Source organism: Salmo salar, chromosome 04 (assembly GCF_965601325.2).
Source record: "Salmo salar chromosome 04, fSalSal1, whole genome shotgun sequence".
Classification (NCBI taxonomy): domain Eukaryota; kingdom Metazoa; phylum Chordata; class Actinopteri; order Salmoniformes; family Salmonidae; genus Salmo; species Salmo salar.
In genome coordinates this window covers 69,677,437-69,698,942 of record NC_138294.1, presented here as the reverse complement: position 1 = coordinate 69,698,942, position 21,506 = coordinate 69,677,437, and the positions used below count along the sequence as shown (strand labels likewise).

The 21,506-nt window shown below is 54.3% G+C and overlaps 1 protein-coding gene across 6 annotated transcripts in view; it reads left to right on the top strand.

The window, feature by feature from the left end:
- The window catches only part of LOC106603643 (rho GTPase-activating protein 32), a 248,754-nt gene that overhangs the window by 155,072 nt on the left and 72,176 nt on the right, over positions 1–21,506 (top strand). For all 6 annotated transcript variants that reach the window (XM_014197559.3, XM_014197558.3, XM_014197556.3 and 3 more), the window contains exons 4-5: positions 4,695–4,786; positions 5,227–5,311. In XM_014197559.3, the coding sequence (XP_014053034.3) occupies positions 4,695–4,786; positions 5,227–5,311 (177 nt within the window). The remainder of the gene's footprint in view (positions 1–4,694; positions 4,787–5,226; positions 5,312–21,506) is intronic.

The window sequence follows — 21,506 nt, the reverse complement described above, 5'->3', positions numbered from 1 at the left end:
TCAAAATACTAAGCTAGTTAGCGTTAGCTGTCACAATGTGCCCAAATGGCAGTAGCTGACATGCGTGGCAGGCAGGGGTGTGCTGCAATTCAGAGGATGAATCGATCAATAAGTCTGCCAAGCTCTCGACGTGCCACAACGATTGACTGAGGGCACATTGTTAACAGAACATTGTTTTGGTCTTATTGCAAAAGAGAATGTGTTTTCAGTGGCTTACGTGGTTAAATGAAGGTACAATTTATAAAAATAGACATACATGAATAAATTGACATGCTGCGTGTTATTGACTAACTAATTTACCAGTAGTTAGTCAATAAATATATGTGGATAACGCCTAAATGCAATACATAAGCAGAATACTTCCCATTCATCGTCACTTAATGCGACATAGGCTACTGTGCATAATATCTAACAACCCAAGTGAAATTTGGCAACGCCTGCACGGTATTCCTTTATTTAGCAAGTCTTGATGAGCCTTCTTCAAGACACAGTTGAATATTTCATAGGTACAGCTGAACCTCTGAGAATGTTTTGGCTAGACTTGATAAGCACTGAAGAGGTTGCTACCAGTGTTTGTCTGCTCCTAGTAGTTCTAAATAGCCTGCTTGTCACTCTGTTTTTGCTTTAGCAGAATCATTTTCGATGCCAAACAGCAATAACAATGGAGTCGGCTAAAGCAGAAAGAATAGAAAGAGACTGGCACACAGGCTAAGCGATTCTACATTCCCATTCACAGCTACTGCAGGCCTAACATGATGCTATCTGTACACCGGCCCAGCTGGCTCCTGTCTCTGACCTCATTGGCAATCATGCTTATCGCCTTCCAGGTTTTTGTCTGCAACCAGATAGAAAGAGACCAAACTTCTCCAAATCTCATCCTGTCCTCTCTCGCTCTCTTTCGCCCCACTCCACAATTTTCTGCTATTCTCTTTCATTCTTTACTTTCCTTATTATCTCTGGTTTCTCTTCTCTCTTTCAATTCAATGGGCTTTATTGGCTTGGAAAACATGTTTATATTCCCACAGCAAGTAAAATAGATAATAAACAAATGTGAAATAAACAATATTTTTTTTTACAGTAAACAGTACACAAAAGAATAAAGACATTTCAAATGTCATGTCTTTATACAGTGTTGTAACGATGTGCAAATAGTTAAACTACAAAAAAGAAAATAAATAAATATGGGATGTATTTACAATGGTGTTTGTTCTTCACTGATTGCCCTTGTGGCAACAGGTCACAAATCTTGCTGCTTTGGTTGCACACTAATATTTCACCGAGCAGATATGGGAATTTATCAAAATTGGATTTGTTTTTGAATTCTTTGTGGGTCTGTGTAATCTGAGGGAAATATGTGTCTCTAATATGGTGATACATTTGGCAGGAGGTTAGGAAGTGCAGCTCAGTTTCCACCTTGTTTTGTGGGCAGTGTGCACATAGCCTGTCTTCTCTTTAGAGCCATGTCTGCCAGCGGGAGCATGTCTCAGTGGCAAGGCTGTATATTGTCAAAGCTTTCCTTAATTTTGGGACCGTGTCAGTGGTCAGGTATTCTGCCACTGTATTCTCTCTGTTTAGGGCCAAATATAGCATTCTAGTTTGCTCCAGTTTTTTTGTTAATTCTTTCCAATGTGTCAAGTTAACTTTTTGTTTTCTCATGATTTGGTTGGGTCTAATTGTGTTGCTATCCTGGGGCTCTGTGGGGTCTGTTTGTGTTTGTGAACAGAGCCCCAGGACCAGCTTGCTTAGGAGACTTCTCCAGATTCATCTCTCTGTAGGTGATGGCTTTGTTATGGAAGGTTTGGGAATCACTTCCTTTTAGGTGGTTGTAGAATTGAATGGCTCTTTGCTGGATTTTGTGCTCTAGGGCTAGATTGGAATTTGTATTTGTGGTCCTGGCAACTGGACCTTTTTTGGAACACCATTATTTACTGAGATTTACTGTCAGGGCCCAGGTCTGACAGAATCTGTGCAGAAGATCTAGGTGCTGCTGTAGGCCCTCCTTGGTTGGGGACAGAAGCACCAGATCATCAGCAAACATTGGACATTTAACTTCAGATTCTAGTAGGTTGATGCCAGGTGCTTCAAAATGTTCTAGTGCTCTTACCAATTTGTTGATAGAGTTGAAGTCAGACGTTTACATACACCTTAGCCAAATACATTTAGACTCAGTTTTTCACAATTCCTGACATTTAATCCTAGTAAAAAATGTCTTACGGACCTATCCTAACTGACATGTCTTAGGTCAGTTAGGATCACCACTTTATTTTAATAATGTGAAATGTCAGAATAATAGTTGAGAGAATCTTTTATTTCTTTCGTCACATTCCCAGTGGGTCAGACGTTTACATACACTCAATTAGTGTTTGGTAGCATTGCCTTTAAATTGTTTAACTTGGGTCAAACGTTTCGGGTAGCCTTCCACAAGCTTCCCACAATAAGTTGGGTGAATTTTGGCCCATTCCTCCTGACAGCTGGTGTAACTGAGGTTTGTAGGCCTCCTTGCTCGCAAATGCTTTTTCAGTTCTGCCCACAAAATTTCTATAGGATTGAGTTCAGGGCTTTGTGATGGTCACTCCAATACCTTGACTGTGTTGTCCTTAAACATTTTGTCACAACTTTGGAAGTATGCTTGGGGTCATTGTCCATTTGGAAGACCCATTTGCGACCAAACTTTAACTTCCTGACTGATGTCTTGAGATGTTGCTTCAATATATCCACATATTGAAGACTTTGCCTTTGTTTGTCACTCGTGAGGCATCATGTTTTTGCTGTTTGTTCTTTGTTATAGAGCCAAAAAGATTGAAGAAGTGGTTAACCCACACATCTCTGATTTGGATAGATAACTCTTGGTGTTGTTTGTTTAGTGTGTTCCAATTTTCCCGGAAATGGTTAGATTCTATGGATTTGCAATTACGTTGAGCTAATTTCTTACGTAATGTTTCTTTTTTTCCCGTAGTGTATTTCTTTATTGTTTTAGTGATTCACCCTTTATTTTATTTGTATTTATTTTAAATGTTTTTATTTAACCTTTATTTAACTAGGCAAGTTACAGTGGGTTAACTGCCTTTTTCAGAGGCAGAACGACAGATTTTTAGCTTATCAGTTCGGGGATTCGATCTAGCAACCTTTCGGTTACTGGCCCAGCGCTCTAACCACTAGGCTACCTGAAGGCGTTGACGCAGGTTTTCTAGGTCTTTATGATTTTGTTTGGATAGATTTTTTTTTTTAAATTATAATAATTATTCGGTTTTTTCATTCTCCATCAAACCATTTGTCATTGTTTTTCATTTTCTTGTCTGCTTGACATTTTTAGATTTGATAGGTGAGCCGAAAGGTCAAATATACTGTTTAGGCTTTCTACTGCAAGGTTAACACCTTCACTATTACAGTGAAATGTTTTGTCCAGGAAGTTGTCTTAAAGGGATTTCATTTTTTGTTGCCTAATTGTTTTTTTGGGGGTAGGTTTATACACTACTATCCTTCCATCTATAGTATGTCTTAATATTGTGCAGTTCCTTTGGCTTTGATGACTCATGATTAAGTATTGCTCTGTTCAGGTAAACTGATTTTGTTGTGATCTGATACAGGGTGTCAGTGGGCTGATTGTGAACTCTCTGAGAGACTCTGGGTTGAGGTCAGTGATAAAGTAGTCTACAGTACTACTGCCAAGGGATGAGCTGTAGGTGTACCTACCATAGGAGTCTCCTCAAAGCCTACCATTGACTATGTACAGACCTAGCGTGCGACAGAGCTGCAGGAGTTGTGACCCATTTTTGGTGGTTTTGTCATAGTTGTGTTTTGGGGGGCATATTTGGGAGGGAATACTGTCACCTCCAGGTAGGTGTTTGTGTGCAGTTCTGGCATTTAGGTCACAACAGACTAATACGTCCCTGGGCCAGGAAATGGTTGATCTCCCCCTCTAGGATGGAGAAGCTGTCATTGTTAAAGTGGGGGGATACAGGTAGCACACATGAGGACATTTTTCTCTGTTGAGATAATTTCCTTCTTAATTTCTAGACAGATTTAAAATGTTCCTTTTTTGACTAATTTAATAGTGAGTTAGGTCTCTTCCCTGTTTCACACCTGGTAGTTTGGTGGATGGGACTACCAGCTCTCTGTAACCTAGAGGGCAACCAGTGGTCTCCTCTATACCATGTTTCTTGTAGGATGACAATGTCTGTATTTCCAATTTCTTTTAAGTCTGGGTTCTTGCTCTTTAGGTCTCTCTCTCTCTGTTAGCTTGGTGTTTTTCTTTTCCCTTGTTGACTTTAGCCACACAGGATGACTTGCTGTAATGTTGTCAAGTGCGTTTTAACCTCACTCGGTCACAGATTAGACTCTGTCAGGGGTCAGACTTTACCATGTTGGGTCAAACGTAGCTAGAAGGGGCCTGGGGTGGTCTAGCCTTTGGTAGGTTTGAATCCAACCGACTGCCCTTCTAATACACTCTCCTAACTTTTCTTCCGCTCTTTCACTTTCTCTATCCAACTAACATGAAAAATACAAAAATATTAAGTAGCTACTTTGACAACAGTCACTACATCCTGGAATTGTTTCTTTGAACAATTTTGGTTTGGTTTGCACTGTCCCTAGGTTTCTCTCGCATGCAGGTAAACTCATCTGGAGTTGTTTGTCAGAGGTGAAGTCACAGGTCATGCATTGACGAGTGTGTCTGTTTCCTTTCCAACATGCAGGCGCGGAGTGCCGAGGTCCCCGAGCTGAACGCCGAGCCCCTCTTGCGCTCCTGCAGCAGCACGGCCAGCATGAAGGTCAAGAATGTCAAGAAGTGAGTGGACCATCTGACCGAGTAGACTTACCCTGCCATGGGCCTTCTGATACCGCCTTAACTCCTCACATCTGCTACACATCTCTCTCTATTGATCATCCTTTTACTGTCCATTTTGCTGTCTCTTTCGGCTCCCACCCTGTTCTCTCTTGCAGCCTTTTTCTCTCTTCAGCTATCGCTCTACATCTCTTTCTGTCTCTACCTCACTCTTGTTATCTGTGCCCCTCACACATGTCCCTTTCTCAGTCTCTCTCTTCCGCTCTCCTTCAATTTTGCCCTTTCTACTGGATTGTATCTATTTTTGCCCTCTTTCTCCTCCCCTCTCTTGTACTATGTTTTCTTCTTCTCCACCCTCCCCCCTTCCTTTACGCTCTTCATTATCCATCAGACCCTTAGGCCTTAAGCCTTTATCCTAACCACAGTCTGTCTCTCTATTTCAGACTGTCCTTCACCAAAGGCCACTTCCCCATGCTGGCTGAGTGCGCCCACTTCCACTACGAGAACGTGGACTTTGGCACAATCCAGGTAATCAGACACTTAGCAGGGCACTGTGGTGCTGCTATGTTTTCCTAAAATGTTGGACCGTCTGGTGTGCTGTGGTGGTAGATAAGGTTTCTACCTTGGTTGTGATACACTATATTGCAATGAAAACTGTGGTGTTGTTTCGAGTGTGTATAGCCCAGTCTTAGTCTTTGCTGATGACACAGTTCATGAAGACAGTGGTCATTTGACTCCACCTCTTTGTTTAATGTGGTGTATGCTAGAAGTCGACCGATTACGATTTTTCAACACCAAGACCGATTTATTGGAGGACCAAAAAAAGCATATACTGATTAATCGGACGATTTTTATATATACCGTAATTTCCGGACTATAAGCCGCAACTTTTTTCCCACTCTTTGAACCTCGCGGCTTAAACAATGACGCGGCTAATATATGGATTCTTCCCACTTTCAAAACAAATTTCTACAAAAAAACACATTCTGTGACGTGCTCAGTTTTTTGCCGGCATGAAGCTTTCTAGGGACCAATGAAATTGCCGAACGGGTTAAGGTCAAACAACTTTTTTGTTTACTGTTTAGATTAAATCGAGCACTCTCAAACTTCCCATCATTCTGATTACGGTAGTCATTTTGTCACCCTCATCATGGCAAAGACACGGAGAAATGCATATGATGCAGCTTTCAAGTTGAAGGCGATTGATCTGGCTGTTGGAAAAGGAAATAGAGCTGCTGCACGGGAGCTTGGTCTTAATGAGTCGATGATAAGACGTTGGAAACAGCAGCGTAAGGAATTGACTCAATGCAAAAAGACAACTAAAGCTTACTGCTAATTTTTTATTTTTTGTTACAAGCCGTGTTTCGTTAAAGCCTATTTATTTTTGTTACAAGCCATGTTTCGTTAAAGCCAATTTTTTTTTTTTACAAGCCGTGTTTCGTTAAAGCCTGTGTAAAGTTAATTTGTTTCAATGTACCGGTAGGCACCTGCGGCTTATAGACATGTGCGGCTTATTTATGTTAAAACATTTTTTTGAATTAAATTCAGTGGGTGCGGCTTATATTCAGGTGCGCTCAATAGTCCGGAAATTACGGTATATATTATAATATATATTTGTAATAATGACAATTACAAAAACACTGAATGAACCCTTTTATTTTAACTTAATATAATACAGAAATAAAATCTATTTAGTCTCAAATAAATAATGATACATGCTCAATTTGTTGTAAATAATGCAAAAACACTGTTGGAGACGAAAGTAAAAGTGCAATATGTGCCATGTAAAAAAGCTAACATTTAAGTTCCTTGCTCAGAACATATGAAAGCTGGTGGTTCAATATTCCCAGTTTCGAAGTTTTAGGTTGTAGTTATTATATGAATTATGTCGCGTCAACTATTACTCTCTATACCATTTGTATTTCATATACCTTTGACTATTGGATGTTCTAATAGGCACTTTAGTATTGCCAGCCTAATCTCAAGAGTTGATAGGCTTGAAGTCATAAACAGCGCTGTGCTTCAAGCATTGCTAAGAGCTGATGGCAAACGCAGTAAAGTTTGAATGAATGCTTACGAGCCTGCTGCTGCCTACCACCGCTCAGTCAGACTGCTCTATCAAATATCAAATCATAGACTTAATTATAATATAATAAACATATCATTTCAAAAACAAAACATTTATTCTTTCAGTGAAATACAGAACCGTTCCGTATTTTATCTAACGGGTGGCATCCCTAAGTCTAAATATTGCTGTTACATTGCACAACCTTCAATGTTATGTCATAATTATGTAAAATTTGTTTCAACGAGCCAGTCGGCCCAAACTGTTGCATATACCCTGACTCTGCCTGCAATGAACGCAAGAGAAGTGACACAATTTCCCTAGTTAATATTGCCTGCTAACATGAATTTCTTTTAACTAAATATGCAGGTTTAAAAAAATATACTTCTGTGTATTGATTTTAAGAAAGACATTGATGTTTATGGTTAGGTACATGCGTGCAACGATTGTGCTTTTGTTAAATCATCACCCGTTTGGCGAAGTAGGCTGTGATTTGATGATAATTTAACAGGCACCGCATTGATTATTTGCAACGCAGGACAAGCTAGATAAACTAGTAATATCATCAACCATGTGTAGTTAACTAGTGATTATGTGAAGATTGATTGTTTTTTATAAGATAAGTTTAAATGCTAGCTAGCAACTTACCTTGGCTCCTTGCTGCACTCGCGTAACAGGTGGTCAGCCTGCCAAGCATTGCATTCCTCGTGGAATGCAATGTAATCGGCCATAATCGGGGTCCAAAAATGCCGATTACCGGCTGTTATGAAAACTTGAAATCGGCCCTAATTAATCGGTCGACCTTTAGTGTATGCTGGTGGAATAGGCTATATGTGGTGAGGATGCTATTATTATTATTAGGCTATTCATGGTGGTTGTGGATTTTGCTGTAGCTCGATTTTGTTTTGGAATTCCACATTTTAAAATTTTGCCAGTGGTGTTACGTGGTTTTGATTTGCATATGCTCATAAGTATAACATTGTTGACAATACTGTAAGAATGGTAGGAGAGCACTTGCTGTGTTGCTGTATTGAGCATGTGTGTGTTTGTTCAGAATCTTGCTGGCCACTGTAGCAGAAGAGGCCTCTTCTTTGGCTCCAGTGGAAATGGAGGGAATCGTTAGTGTAATTAACATCTCACCAATGAGCAGCTCCAACTCTACACACTGAAGCTCCAGCTGTTGTTGCCTCCCCCCCTCCCCCCCCCCCCCCCCTCCCCTCCTCAGCATGACATCACCAGGAAGCCCTGCCTGCCATGACTCCTACACTGGCTTAGTCTCTCCTTGTCTACTATCTAATTGACTCCTCTCCCCTTGTCTCCTCTCTTTCAACTGTTTGGGGTGAGTTTGTCCCCAAAATATCATCTTCAGCATTAAGGTCGTTCTTCCATTGCCTACCAATGGATGTAAGATTATCTTAGTTCTAAAGATTTTTGTTTTTTTGGGAAACTCACGACACCCCTGATGTGAAAGACCTGGACAGGTGGAAGCAAATTTCCTGCAAATTCCCCCAGTGCAGACGAAAAGCTATGTTGTCTCCTCTTGTCAACACAGCTAGACCCTGTGTTAATAGTTGGCAAGTTAGCCTGTTTTTTTCAGGTGGGCTTTACTAAGCATTTCTCCTTAGAAAATCTGATATTGGTTTCTGTTGACTCTATGCAAAGATATTCAGCATCCATTCTAAACTGAGAATAGGAGGGAAGCAACATGAGCAGCGAGTAATACAAATCTTCTAACCTAATCCAATGCCTTTATATCAAAATGTTTGTCGCAAATTAAACACCAAATCTGCATGGTTAGCATGAGAGGTATTTCCACCAGTCACGTCTGCACTATTACCCAATGTATATTACATCATAAATCCGCTATACATAATGCCTAATTCCCACCTCTGCTGACTCCTACCTCTATTGAGTGCATCTCCATATGGTGAAAGGAGAGGTGTATTATCTGAGCCTGGCTCAATGGCTCCCTCCCAGTGCAGGCGGAGGCGAAACACACACAGAAGGTGCTGCAATACCACCGGGGAGCCCAGAGCTCCACTGTTGTGGTGGTGCTAGCTCGATAATGGAACACACACACTAAAATCACGATACACACACACACAAACAGATCATGATTCACTCACACACACACAGGAATCACGATGCATACACACACAGACACAGACGGATAATGATACACAGACAGATCTGCAAGCACTGGAAGAGGACAAGAACCATCTGAATCCTGTTAGTGTCTCAGAAGTAGCTTGGTTACTTATCCCCTCTGATTGGCATGTGATGATGAATGTTGATGTAGTTCTTCTCCACGTCCGGTAGAGGTCAGCATTGTCTCACTTGTTAGCACATGAGAGATACTCCAGGAAAATACATTGTGGTGGGCAGAATCCTTCATTGACTCTCCACTCTCCCTCTCTACCAGGAGCTCCACCAACCAGCACAATCTCAGTGGTAATACAAAAATAATTTGCATCATTCAAAATCAACATTGGATAAAGAACAAGCTTTCCACACTGACTTCTGTCCAAACAAATCCTGTAAATTCTATGATTCGCTTTTGTCATTCTCAGATGGCATGTATCACTGTTTTCAATCAATAAATCAAACAAATGTATTTATAAGCCCTTCTACATCAGCAGATGTCAAAGTGCTTTTACAGGAACCCAGCCAAAACTCCCTAGAAAGGCAGGGACTTAGGAAGAAACCTAGCTCTGAGGGGTGGCCAGTCCTCTTCTGGCAGTGCCAGGTGGAGATTGAGTACATGGCCATTAAGGCCAGATCGTTCTTGAAGATGTTTAAACATTCATAGATAACCAGCAGAGAGGTAGGTAGAGAGAGAGGTAGGTAGAGAGAGAGGTAGGTAGAGAGAGAGGTAGGTAGAGAGAGAGGTAGGTAGAGAGAGAGGTAGGTAGAGAGAGAGGTAGGTAGAGAGAGAGGTAGGTAGAGAGAGAGGTAGGTAGAGAGAGAGGTAGGTAGAGAGAGAGGTAGGTAGAGAGAGAGAGAGAGAGAGAGAGAGAGAGGTAGGTAGAGAGAGAGAGAGAGGTAGGTAGAGAGAGAGAGAGAGGTAGGTAGAGAGAGAGAGAGAGGTAGGTAGAGAGAGAGAGAGAGGTAGGTAGAGAGAGAGAGAGAGGTAGGTAGAGAGAGAGAGAGAGAGGTAGGTAGAGAGAGAGAGAGAGGTAGGTAGAGAGAGAGAGAGAGGTAGGTAGAGAGAGAGAGAGAGGTAGGTAGAGAGAGGTAGGTAGAGAGAGAGAGAGAGGTAGGTAGAGAGAGGTAGGTAGAGAGAGAGGTAGGTAGAGAGAGGTAGGTAGAGAGAGAGGTAGGTAGAGAGAGAGAGAGAGGTAGGTAGAGACAGAGAGAGAGGTAGGTAGAGAGAGAGAGAGAGGTAGGTAGAGAGAGAGAGAGAGGAGGTAGGTAGAGAGAGAGAGAGAGGTAGGTAGAGAGAGAGAGAGAGGTAGGTAGAGAGAGAGAGAGAGGTAGGTAGAGAGAGAGAGAGAGGTAGGTAGAGAGAGAGAGAGAGAGAGGTAGGTAGAGAGAGGTAGGTAGAGAGAGAGGTAGGTAGAGAGAGGTAGGTAGAGAGAGAGGTAGGTAGAGAGAGAGAGAGAGGTAGGGTAGAGACAGAGAGAGAGGTAGGTAGAGAGAGAGAGAGAGGTAGGTAGAGAGAGAGAGAGAGAGGTAGGTAGAGAGAGAGAGAGAGGTAGGTAGAGAGAGAGAGAGAGGTAGGTAGAGAGAGAGAGAGAGGTAGGTAGAGAGAGAGAGAGAGGTAGGTAGAGAGAGAGAGAGAGGTAGGTAGAGAGAGAGAGAGAGGTAGGTAGAGAGAGAGAGGTAGGTAGAGAGAGAGAGAGAGAGGTAGGTAGAGGTAGAGAGAGAGAGAGGTAGGTAGAGGTAGAGAGAGAGAGAGGTAGGTAGAGAGAGAGAGAGAGAGGTAGGTAGAGAGAGAGAGAGAGAGGTAGGTAGAGAGAGAGAGAGAGAGGTAGGTAGAGAGAGAGAGAGAGAGGTAGGTAGAGAGAGAGAGAGAGAGGTAGGTAGAGAGAGAGAGAGAGAGAGGTAGGTAGAGAGAGAGGTAGGTAGAGAGAGAGGTAGGTAGAGAGTGAGGTAGGTAGAGAGAGAGAGGGGGAGAGGTCGAGCGCGAGAGAGAGAGGGGGGGAGAGGTCGAGCGCGAGGGAGAGAGAGAGGTCGAGCGCGAGGGAGAGAGGTCGAGAGAGGGAGAGAGAGGTCGAGCGCGAGAGAGAGAGGGGGGGAGAGGTCGAGCGCGAGAGAGAGAGGGGGGGGAGAGGTCGAGCGCGAGAGAGAGAGGGGGGGAGAGGTCGAGCGCGAGAGAGAGAGGGGGGGAGAGGTCGAGAGAGAGAGAGGTAGGTAGAGAGAGAGAGAGGTAGGTAGAGAGAGAGAGAGGTAGGTAGAGAGAGAGAGAGGTAGGTAGAGAGAGAGAGAGAGGTTAGGTAGAGAGAGAGAGAGGTAGGTAGAGAGAGAGAGGTAGGTAGAGAGAGAGAGGTAGGTAGAGAGAGAGGTAGGTAGAGAGAGAGAGAGGTAGGTAGAGAGAGAGGTAGGTAGAGAGAGAGGTAGGTAGAGAGAGAGGTAGGTAGAGAGAGAGGTAGGTAGAGAGAGAGGTAGGTAGAGAGAGAGGTAGGTAGGTAGAGAGAGAGGTAGGTAGAGAGAGAGGTAGGTAGAGAGAGAGAGGTAGGTAGAGAGAGAGAGGTAGGTAGAGAGAGAGAGGTAGGTAGAGAGAGAGAGGTAGGTAGAGAGAGAGAGGTAGGTAGTAGAGAGAGAGGTAGGTAGAGAGAGAGGTAGGTAGAGAGAGAGGTCGGGAGAGAGAGAGGGGGAGAGAGGGGGAGAGGTCGAGCGCGAGAGAGAGAGGGGGGGAGAGGTCGAGCGCGAGAGAGAGAGGGGGGGAGAGGTCGAGCGCGAGAGAGAGAGGGGGGGAGAGGTCGAGCGCGAGAGAGAGAGGGGGGGAGAGGTCGAGAGAGAGAGAGAGGTAGGTAGAGAGAGAGAGAGGTAGGTAGAGAGAGAGAGAGAGGTAGGTAGAGAGAGAGAGAGGTAGGTAGAGAGAGAGAGAGGTAGGTAGAGAGAGAGAGAGGTAGGTAGAGAGAGAGAGAGGTAGGTAGAGAGAGAGAGGTAGGTAGAGAGAGAGAGGTAGGTAGAGAGAGAGAGGTAGGTAGAGAGAGAGAGGTAGGTAGAGAGAGAGAGGTAGGTAGAGAGAGAGAGGTAGGTAGAGAGAGGTAGGTAGAGAGAGAGGTAGGTAGAGAGAGAGGTAGGTAGAGAGAGAGGTAGGTAGAGAGAGAGGTAGGTAGAGAGGTAGGTAGGTAGGTAGGTAGAGAGGTAGGTAGGTAGAGAGAGAGAGGTAGGTAGAGAGAGGTCGGGAGAGAGAGAGGGGGAGAGAGGGGGAGAGGTCGAGCGCGAGAGAGAGAGGGGGGGGAGAGGTCGAGCGCGAGGGAGAGAGAGAGATCGAGCGCGAGAGAGGGAGAGAGAGGTCGAGCGAGAGAGGGAGAGAGAGGTCGAGCGAGAGAGGGAGAGAGAGGTCGAGCGCGAGAGAGGGAGAGAGAGGTCGAGCGCGAGAGGTCGAGCGCAGCGAGAGAGAGGGGGTGAGAGGTCGAGCGCGAGAGAGAGAGAGGGGGGAGAGGTCGAGCGCGAGAGAGATGGGGGAGAGGTTCGAGAGAGAGAGAGAGAGAGAGGGGGGGAGAGGTCGAGCGCGAGAGAGAGGGGGGGAGAGGTCGAGCGCGAGAGGGAGGGGGGAGAGGTCGAGCGCGAGAGAGGGAGAGAGAGCGCGCGAGAGAGAGGGGGGGAGAGGTCGAGCGCGAGAGAGAGGGGGGGAGAGGTCGAGCGCGAGAGAGAGGGGGGGAGAGGTCGAGCGCGCGAGAGAGGGGGGAGAGGTCGAGCGCGAGAGGAGGGAGGGAGGGCGGCGCGCGAGAGGGAGGGGGGGAGAGGTCGAGCGCGAGAGGGAGGGGAGGAGAGGTCGAGCGCGAGAGGGAGGGGGGGAGAGGTCGAGCGCGCGAGGGAGGGGGGAGAGGTCGAGCGCGCGAGAGAGGGGGGAGAGGTCGAGCGCGAGAGGGAGGGGGGAGAGGTCGAGCGCGAGAGGGAGGGGGGAGAGGTCGAGCGCGAGAGGGAGGGGGGAGAGGTCGAGCGCGAGAGAGGGAGAGAGGTCGAGCGCGAGAGAGGGAGAGAGGTCGAGCGCGAGAGAGGGAGAGAGAGGTCGAGCGCGAGAGAGGGAGAGAGAGGTCGAGCGCGAGAGAGGGAGAGAGAGGTCGAGGGCGAGAGAGGTCGAGCGCGAGAGAGGGAGAGAGAGGGTCGAGCGCGGGGGAGATGTCGAGAGAGGGGGAGAGGTCGAGCGCGAGAGAGGGAGGGGGAGAGGTCGAGCGTCGAGAGAGAGAGGGGGAGAGGTCGAGCGCGAGAGAGGGAGAGGGGGGAGAGGTCGAGCGCGAGAGAGAGAGGGGAGAGGTCGAGCGCGAGAGAGAGAGGGGGAGAGGTCGAGCGCGAGAGAGAGAGGGGGAGAGGTCGAGCGCGAGAGAGAGAGGGGGAGAGGTCGAGCGCGAGAGAGAGAGGGAGAGGTCGAGCGCGAGAGAGAGAGAGGAGAGGTCGAGCGCGAGAGAGAGAGGGAGGAGAGGTCGAGCGCGAGAGAGAGAGAGGTCGAGCGCGAGAGAGAGAGAGGTCGAGCGCGTGAGAGAGAGGTCGAGCGCGAGAGGAGGGAGAGGGTCGAGCGCGAGAGAGAGAGAGAGAGGTCGAGCGCGAGAGAGAGAGAGAGAGAGGTCGAGCGCGAGAGAGAGGGCGAGCACGCGAGAGAGAGAGAGAGAGAGAGGTCGAGCGCGAGAGAGAGGTCGAGCGCGAGAGAGGTCGAGCGCGAGAGGGGAGAGGTCGAGCGCGAGAGGGGGGAGAGGTCGAGCGCGAGAGAGGGGGAGAGTCGAGCGCGAGAGGGGAGAGGTCGAGCGCGAGAGAGGGGGAGAGGTCGAGCGCGAGAGGGGGAGAGGTCGAGCGCGAGAGGGGGAGAGGTCGAGCGCGAGGGGGAGAGGTCGAGCGCGAGGGGGAGGGGTCGAGCGCGAGAGAGAGAGGTCGAGCGCGAGAGAGGGAGGTCGAGCGCGAGAGTGAGGGGGGTCGAGCGCGAGAGAGAGGGGGGGTCGAGCGCGAGAGAGAGGGGGGTCGAGCGCGAGAGGAGGGGGTCGAGCGCGAGAGAGAGGGGGGTCGAGCGCGAGAGAGAGGGGGGTCGAGCGCGAGAGAGAGAGGGGGGTCGAGCGCGAGAGAGGGAGAGGGGTCGAGCGCGAGAGAGGGAGGGGGGTCGAGCGCGAGAGAGGGAGAGAGAGGTCGAGCGCGAGAGAGGGAGAGAGAGGTCGAGCGCGAGAGAGGGAGAGAGAGGTCGAGCGCGAGAGAGGGAGAGAGAGAGGTCGAGCGCGAGAGAGGGAGAGAGAGGTCGAGCGCGAGAGAGGGAGAGAGAGGTCGAGCGCGAGAGAGGGAGAGAGAGGTCGAGCGCGAGAGAGAGAGGGAGAGAGAGGGAGAGAGGGAGAGAGAGGTCGAGCGCGAGAGAGGGAGAGAGAGGTCGAGCGCGAGAGAGGGAGAGAGAGGTCGAGCGCGAGAGAGGGAGAGAGAGGTCGAGCGCGAGAGAGGGAGAGAGAGGTCGAGCGCGAGGTCGAGCGCGAGAGAGAGGTCGAGGGCGAGAGAGAGGTCGAGGGCGAGTGAGAGGTCGAGCGCGAGAGAGAGGTCGAGCGCGAGGAGAGGCGAGAGAGAGGTCGAGCGCTGAGAGAGGGAGAGAGGGTCGAGCGCGAGAGAGGGAGAGAGGTCGAGCGCGAGAGAGGGAGAGAGAGGTCGAGCGCGAGAGAGGGAGAGAGAGGTCGAGCGCGAGAGAGGGAGAGAGAGGTCGAGCGCGAGAGAGGAGAGAGAGGTCGAGCGCGAGAGAGAGAGGGGGAGAGGTCGAGCGCGCGCGAGAGAGAGGGGGAGAGGTCGAGCGCGCGAGAGAGAGGGGGAGAGGTCGAGCGCGCGAGAGAGAGGGGGGGAGAGGTCGAGCGCGCGAGAGAGAGGGGGGGGAGAGGTCGAGCGCCAGAGAGAGAGGGGGGGAGAGGTCGAGCGCGAGAGAGAGAGGGGGGAGAGGTCGAGCGCGAGAGAGAGAGGGGGGAGAGGTGGAGCGCGAGAGAGAGAGGGGGGGAGGTCGAGCGCGAGGGGGGAAAGGTCGAGCTCGAGGCGGGGAGAGGTCGAGCGCGAGGGGGGAAAGGTCGAGCTCGAGGGGGGAGGTCGAGCTCGAGGGAGAGGTCGAGCGCGAGGGAGAGGTCGAGCGCGAGGGAGAGGTCGAGCGCGAGGGAGAGGTCGAGCGCGGGGGAGAGGTCGAGCGCGGGGGAGAGGTCGAGCGCGAGGGGGAGAGGTCGAGCGCGCGAGGGGGAGAGGTCGAGCGCGAGAGGGGAGAGGTCGAGCGCGAGAGGGGGAGGTCGAGCGCGAGAGGGGGAGGAGGTCGAGCGCGAGAGGGGGAGGGGTCGAGCGCGAGAGGGGGAGGGGTCGAGCGCGAGAGGGGGAGGGGTCGAGCGCGAGAGGGGGAGGGGTCGAGCGCGAGAGGCGAGCGAGAGAGGTCGAGCGCGAGAGGGGGAGGGGTCGAGCGCGAGAGAGGGGAGGGGTCGAGCGCGAGAGGGGGAGGGGTCGAGCGCGAGAGAGGGGGAGGGTCGAGCGCGAGAGAGGGAGGTCGAGCGCGAGAGAGGGAGGTCGAGCGCGAGAGAGGGAGGTCGAGCGCGAGAGAGAGGAGGTCGAGCGCGAGAGAGGGAGGTCGAGCGCGAGAGAGAGGGAGGGTCGAGCGCGAGAGAGGGAGGTCGAGCGCGAGAGAGGGAGGTCGAGCGCGAGAGAGAGAGGTCGAGCGCGAGAGGGGGAGAGGTCGAGCGCGAGAGGGGGAGAGGTCGAGCGGGGGCGAGGTCGAGCGCGAGGGGGGGAGGGTCGAGCGGGAGGAGAGGTCGAGCGCGAGAGGGGGAGAGGTCGAGCGCGAGAGGGGGAGAGGTCGAGCGCGAGAGAGGGAGAGAGAGGTCGAGCGCGAGAGAGGGAGAGAGAGGTCGAGCGCGAGAGTGGGAGAGGTCGAGCGCGAGAGACGGAGAGAGAGGTCGAGCGCGAGAGAGGGAGAGAGAGGTCGAGCGCGAGAGAGGGAGAGAGAGGTCGAGCGCGAGAGAGGGAGGTCGAGCGCGAGAGAGAGAGGTCGAGCGCGAGAGAGAGAGGTCGAGCGCGAGAGAGAGAGGTCGAGCGCGAGAGAGGGAGAGAGAGGTCGAGCGCGAGGTCGAGCGCGAGAGAGAGGTCGAGCGCGAGAGAGGGAGCGAGAGAGGTCGAGCGCGAGAGAGGAGAGAGAGAGAGGTCGAGCGCGAGAGAGCGAGAGAGAGAGGTCGAGGGCGAGCGAGAGGTCGAGCGCGAGGGAGAGGTCGAGCGCGAGAGAGAGATCGAGCGCAGAGAGAGGAGAGGTCGCTAGACGCGAGAGAGAGAGAGGTCGAGCGCGAGAGAGGGAGAGAGAGGTCGAGCGCGAGAGAGGGAGAGAGAGGTCGAGCGCGAGAGAGGGAGAGAGGTCGAGCGCGAGAGAGGAGAGAGAGGTCGAGCGCGAGAGAGAGAGGGAGAGAGGTCGAGCGCGAGAGAGAGAGAGGTCGAGCGCGAGAGGAGAGGGGGGGCGAGCGCGCGAGAGAGAGGGGGAGAGGTCGAGCGCGCGAGAGAGAGGGGGAGAGGTCGAGCGCGCGAGAGAGAGGGGGGGAGAGGTCGAGCGCCAGAGAGAGGGGGGGGAGAGGTCGAGCGCGAGAGAGAGAGGGGGGAGAGGTCGAGCGCGAGAGAGAGAGGGGGGAGAGGTCGAGCGCGAGAGAGAGAGGGGGGAGAGGTGGAGCGCGAGAGAGAGAGGGGGGGAGGTCGAGCGCGAGGGGGGAGAGGTCGAGCTCGAGGCGGGGGAGGTCGAGCCGCGGGGGGGAGCGCGAGGGAGAGGTCGAGCGCGAGGGAGAGGTCGAGCGCGAGGGAGAGGTCGAGGGGGGAGAGTCGAGCGCGAGGGGAGAGGTCGAGCGCAGGGGGGGAGGTCGAGCGCGAGAGGGGAGAGGTCGAGCGCGAGAGGGGGAGAGGTCGAGCGCGAGGGAGAGCGCGAGGGGGGGAGGTCGAGCGCGAGGGAGGGAGGTCGAGCGCGAGGGGGGGAGGTCGAGCGCGAGGGAGGGAGGTCGAGCGCGAGGGAGGAGGTCGAGCGCGAGGGAGGGGGGTCGAGCGCGAGAGAGTGGAGGGGTCGAGCGCGAGGGAGGGAGGTCGAGCGCGAGAGGTGGAGAGGTCGAGCGCGAGAGGTGGAGAGGTCGAGCGCGAGAGGGGGAGAGGTCGAGCGCGAGAGGGGGAGAGGTCGAGCGCGAGAGGGGGAGAGGTCGAGCGCGAGAGGGGGAGAGGTCGAGCGCGAGAGGGGGAGAGGTCGAGCGCGAGAGGGGGAGAGGTCGAGCGCGAGAGAGGGAGAGAGAGGTCGAGCGCGAGAGAGGGAGAGAGAGGTCGAGCGCGAGAGAGGGAGAGAGAGGTCGAGCGCGAGAGGGGGAGAGAGAGGTCGAGCGCGAGAGAGGGAGAGAGAGAGGTCGAGCGCGAGAGGGGGAGAGGTCGAGCGCGAGGGGAGAGGTCGAGCGCGAGAGGGAGAGGTCGAGCGCGAGAGAGGAGAGGTCGAGCGCGAGAGGGGAGGTCGAGCGGTCGAGCGCGAGAGAGAGGGGGTCGAGCGCGAGAGAGAGAGGGGGTCGAGCGCGAGAGAGAGAGGGGGGTCGAGCGCGAGAGAGAGAGGGGGGTCGAGCGCGAGAGAGAGAGGGGGGTCGAGCGCGAGAGAGGGAGGTCGAGCGCGAGAGAGGGAGAGAGAGGTCGAGCGCGAGAGAGGGAGAGAGAGGTCGAGCGCGAGAGAGGGAGAGAGGTCGAGCGCGAGAGAGGGAGAGAGAGGTCGAGCGCGAGAGAGGGAGATAGAGAGGTCGAGCGCGAGAGAGAGAGAGAGGTCGAGCGCGAGAGAGAGAGAGAGGTCGAGCGCGAGAGAGAGAGAGAGGTCGAGCGCGAGAGAGGAGAGAGGTCGAGCGCGAGAGAGGGAGAGAGTCGAGCGCGAGAGAGGGAGAGAGGTCGAGCGCGAGAGAGAGAGAGGTCGAGCGCGAGAGAGAGAGAGAGAGAGGTCGAGCGCGAGAGAGAGAGAGGTCGAGCGCGAGAGAGAGAGAGGTCGAGCGCGTGAGAGAGAGGTCGAGCGCGAGAGGGGGAGAGAGAGGTCGAGCGCGAGAGAGGGAGAGAGAGGTCGAGCGCGAGAGAGGGAGAGAGAGGTCGAGCGCGAGAGAGGGAGAGAGAGGTCGAGCGCGAGAGAGAGAGGAGAGAGAGGTCGAGCGCGAGAGAGAGGGGGTCGAGCGCGAGGGAGGGAGAGAGGGGTCGAGCGCGAGAGAGAGAGGGAGAGCACGCGAGAGAGAGCGAGAGAGAGAGGTCGAGCGCGAGAGAGAGGTCGAGCGCGAGAGAGAGAGAGAGAGAGGTCGAGCGCGAGAGAGAGGTCGAGCGCGAGAGAGAGGTCGAGCGCGAGAGAGAGAGGTCGAGCGCGAGAGAGAGAGGTCGAGCGCGAGAGAGAGAGAGAGAGGTCGAGCGCGAGAGAGGGAGAGAGAGGTCGAGCGCGAGAGAGGGAGAGAGAGGTCGAGAGGGAGAGAGAGGCGAGAGGGAGGAGAGGTCGAGCGCGAGAGAGAGTCGAGCGCGAGAGAGAGGTCGAGCGCGAGAGAGAGGTCGAGCGCGAGAGAGAGGTTGAGCGCGAGAGAGAGGTCGAGCGCGAGAGAGGGAGAGAGGTCGAGCGCGAGAGAGGGAGAGAGAGGTCGAGCGCGAGAGAGAGAGAGGTCGAGCGCGAGAGAGGAGAGAGAGGTCGAGCGCGAGAGAGGGAGAGAGGTCGAGCGCGAGAGAGGTCGAGCGCGAGAGAGGGAGAGAGAGGTCGAGCGCGAGAGAGGGAGAGAGAGGTCGAGCGCGAGAGAGGGAGAGAGAGGTCGAGCGCGAGAGAGGGAGAGGTCGAGCGCGAGAGAGAGGGGGGGAGAGGTCGAGCGCGAGAGAGAGGGGGGGAGAGGTCGGGCGCGCGAGAGAGAGGGGGAGAGGTCGAGCGCGCGAGAGAGAGGGGGGAGAGGTCGAGCGCGCGAGAGAGAGGGGGGGAGAGGTCGAGCGCGAGAGAGAGAGGGGGGGAGAGGTCGAGCGCGAGAGAGAGAGGGGGGGAGAGGTCGAGCGCGAGGGGGGGAGGTCGAGCTCGAGGGGGGGAGGTCGAGGGAGAGGTCGAGCGCGAGGGAGAGGTCGAGCGCGAGGGAGAGGTCGAGCGCGAGGGAGAGGTCGAGCGCGAGGGAGAGGTCGAGCGCGAGGGAGAGGTCGAGCGCGAGGGAGAGCGCGAGGGGGGGAGGTCGAGCGCGAGGGAGAGGTCGAGCGCGAGAGGGGGAGAGGTCGAGCGCGAGAGGGGGAGAGAGAGGTCGAGCGCGAGAGGGGGAGAGAGAGGTCGAGCGCGAGAGAGGGAGAGAGAGGTCGAGCGCGAGAGAGGCAGAGAGAGGTCGAGCGCGAGAGAGGGAGAGAGAGGTCGAGCGCGAGAGACGGAGAGAGAGGTCGAGCGCGAGAGACGGAGAGAGAGGTCGAGCGCGAGAGAGGGAGAGAGAGGTCGAGCGCGAGAGAGGGAGAGAGAGGTCGAGCGCGAGAGAGGGAGAGAGAGGTCGAGCGCGAGAGAGGGAGAGAGAGGTCGAGCGCGAGAGAGAGAGGTCGAGCGCGAGAGAGGGAGAGAGAGGTCGAGCGCGTGTGAGAGAGAGAGAGAGGTCGAGCGCTAGAGAGAGAGAGAGAGAGAGGTCGAGCGCGAGAGAGGGAGAGAGAGGTCGAGCGCGAGAGAGGGAGAGAGAGGTCGAGCGCGAGAGAGGGAGAGAGAGGTCGAGCGCGAGAGAGAGAGAGAGAGGTCGAGCGCGAGAGAGAGGGAGGTCGAGCGCGAGAGAGAGAGGGGGGGGGAGGTCGAGCGCGCGAGAGAGAGGGGGAGAGGTCGAGCGCGCGAGAGAGAGGGGGGGAGAGGTCGAGCGCCAGAGAGAGAGGGGGGAGAGGTCGAGCGCGAGAGAGAGAGGGGGGAGAGGTCGAGCGCGAGAGAGAGAGGGGGGAGAGGTCGAGCGCGAGAGAGAGAGGGGGGAGAGGTCGAGCGCGAGAGAGAGAGGGGGGAGAGGTCGAGCGCGAGAGAGAGAGGTCGAGCGCGAGGGGGGAGGAGGTCGAGCGCGAGGGAGAGGTCGAGCGCGAGGGAGAGGTCGAGCGCGAGGGAGAGCGCGAGGGGGGGAGGTCGAGCGCGAGAGAGAGCGCGAGAGAGAGGTCGAGCGCGAGAGAGAGCGCGAGAGAGAGGTCGAGGGCGAGTGAGAGGTCGGGCGAGTGAGAGGTCGAGCGCGTGAGAGGTCGAGCGCGTGAGAGGTCGAGCGCGTGAGAGGTCGAGCGCGAGAGAGGTCGAGCGCTAGAGAGACCGAGAGAGAGAGAGAGAGAGAGGTCGAGCGCGAGAGAGAGAGAGAGGTCGAGCTAGAGAGAGAGAGAGAGGTCGAGCGCGAGAGAGGGAGAGAGAGGTCGAGCGCGAGAGAGGGAGAGAGAGGTCGAGCGCGAGAGAGGGAGAGAGAGGTCGAGCGCGAGAGAGGGAGAGAGAGGTCGAGCGCGAGGGAGAGAGAGGTCGAGCGCGAGAGAGAGAGAGGTCGAGCGCGAGAGAGAGGGGGGGAGAGGTCGAGCGCGAGAGAGAGGGGGGGAGAGGTCGGGCGCGCGAGAGAGAGGGGGGAGAGGTCGAGCGCGCGAGAGAGAGGGGGGGAGAGGTCGAGCGCGAGAGAAAGAGGGGGGGAGAGGTCGAGCGCGAGAGAGAGAGGGGGGGAGAGGTCGAGCGCGAGAGAGAGAGGGGGGAGAGGTCGAGCGCGAGGGGGGGAGGTCGAGCGAGGAGGTCGAGCGGGCGAGGGAGAGGTCGAGCGCGAGGGAGAGGTCGAGCGCGAGGGAGAGGTCGAGCGCGAGGGAGAGGTCGAGCGCGAGGGAGAGCGCGAGGGGGGGAGGTCGAGCGCGAGGGAGAGGTCGAGCGCGAGGGAGAGGTCGAGCGCGAGAGGGGGAGAGGTCGAGCGCGAGAGGGGGAGAGAGAGGTCGAGCGCGAGAGAGGGAGAGAGAGGTCGAGCGCGAGAGAGGGAGAGAGAGGTCGAGCGCGAGAGAGGGAGAGAGAGGTCGAGCGCGAGAGAGGGAGAGAGAGGTCGAGCGCGAGAGACGGAGAGAGAGGTCGAGCGCGAGAGACGGAGAGAGAGGTCGAGCGCGAGAGAGGGAGAGAGAGGTCGAGCGCGAGAGAGGGAGAGAGAGGTCGAGCGCGAGAGAGGGAGAGAGAGGTCGAGCGCGAGAGAGAGAGGTCGAGCGCGAGAGAGAGAGGTCGAGCGCGAGAGAGGGAGAGAGAGGTCGAGCGCGAGTGAGAGGTCGGGCGAGTGAGAGGTCGAGCGCGAGAGAGGTCGAGCGCTAGAGAGAGAGAGAGAGAGGTCGAGCGCTAGAGAGAGAGAGAGAGAGAGGTCGAGCGCTAGAGAGAGAGAGAGAGAGAGGTCGAGCGCGAGAGAGGGAGAGAGAGGTCGAGCGCGAGAGAGGGAGAGAGAGGTCGAGCGCGAGAGAGGGAGAGAGAGGTCGAGCGCGAGAGAGGGAGAGAGAGGTCGAGCGCGAGAGAGAGAGAGAGAGGTCGAGCGCGAGAGAGAGGGAGGTCGAGCGCGAGAGAGAGGGAGGTCGAGCGCG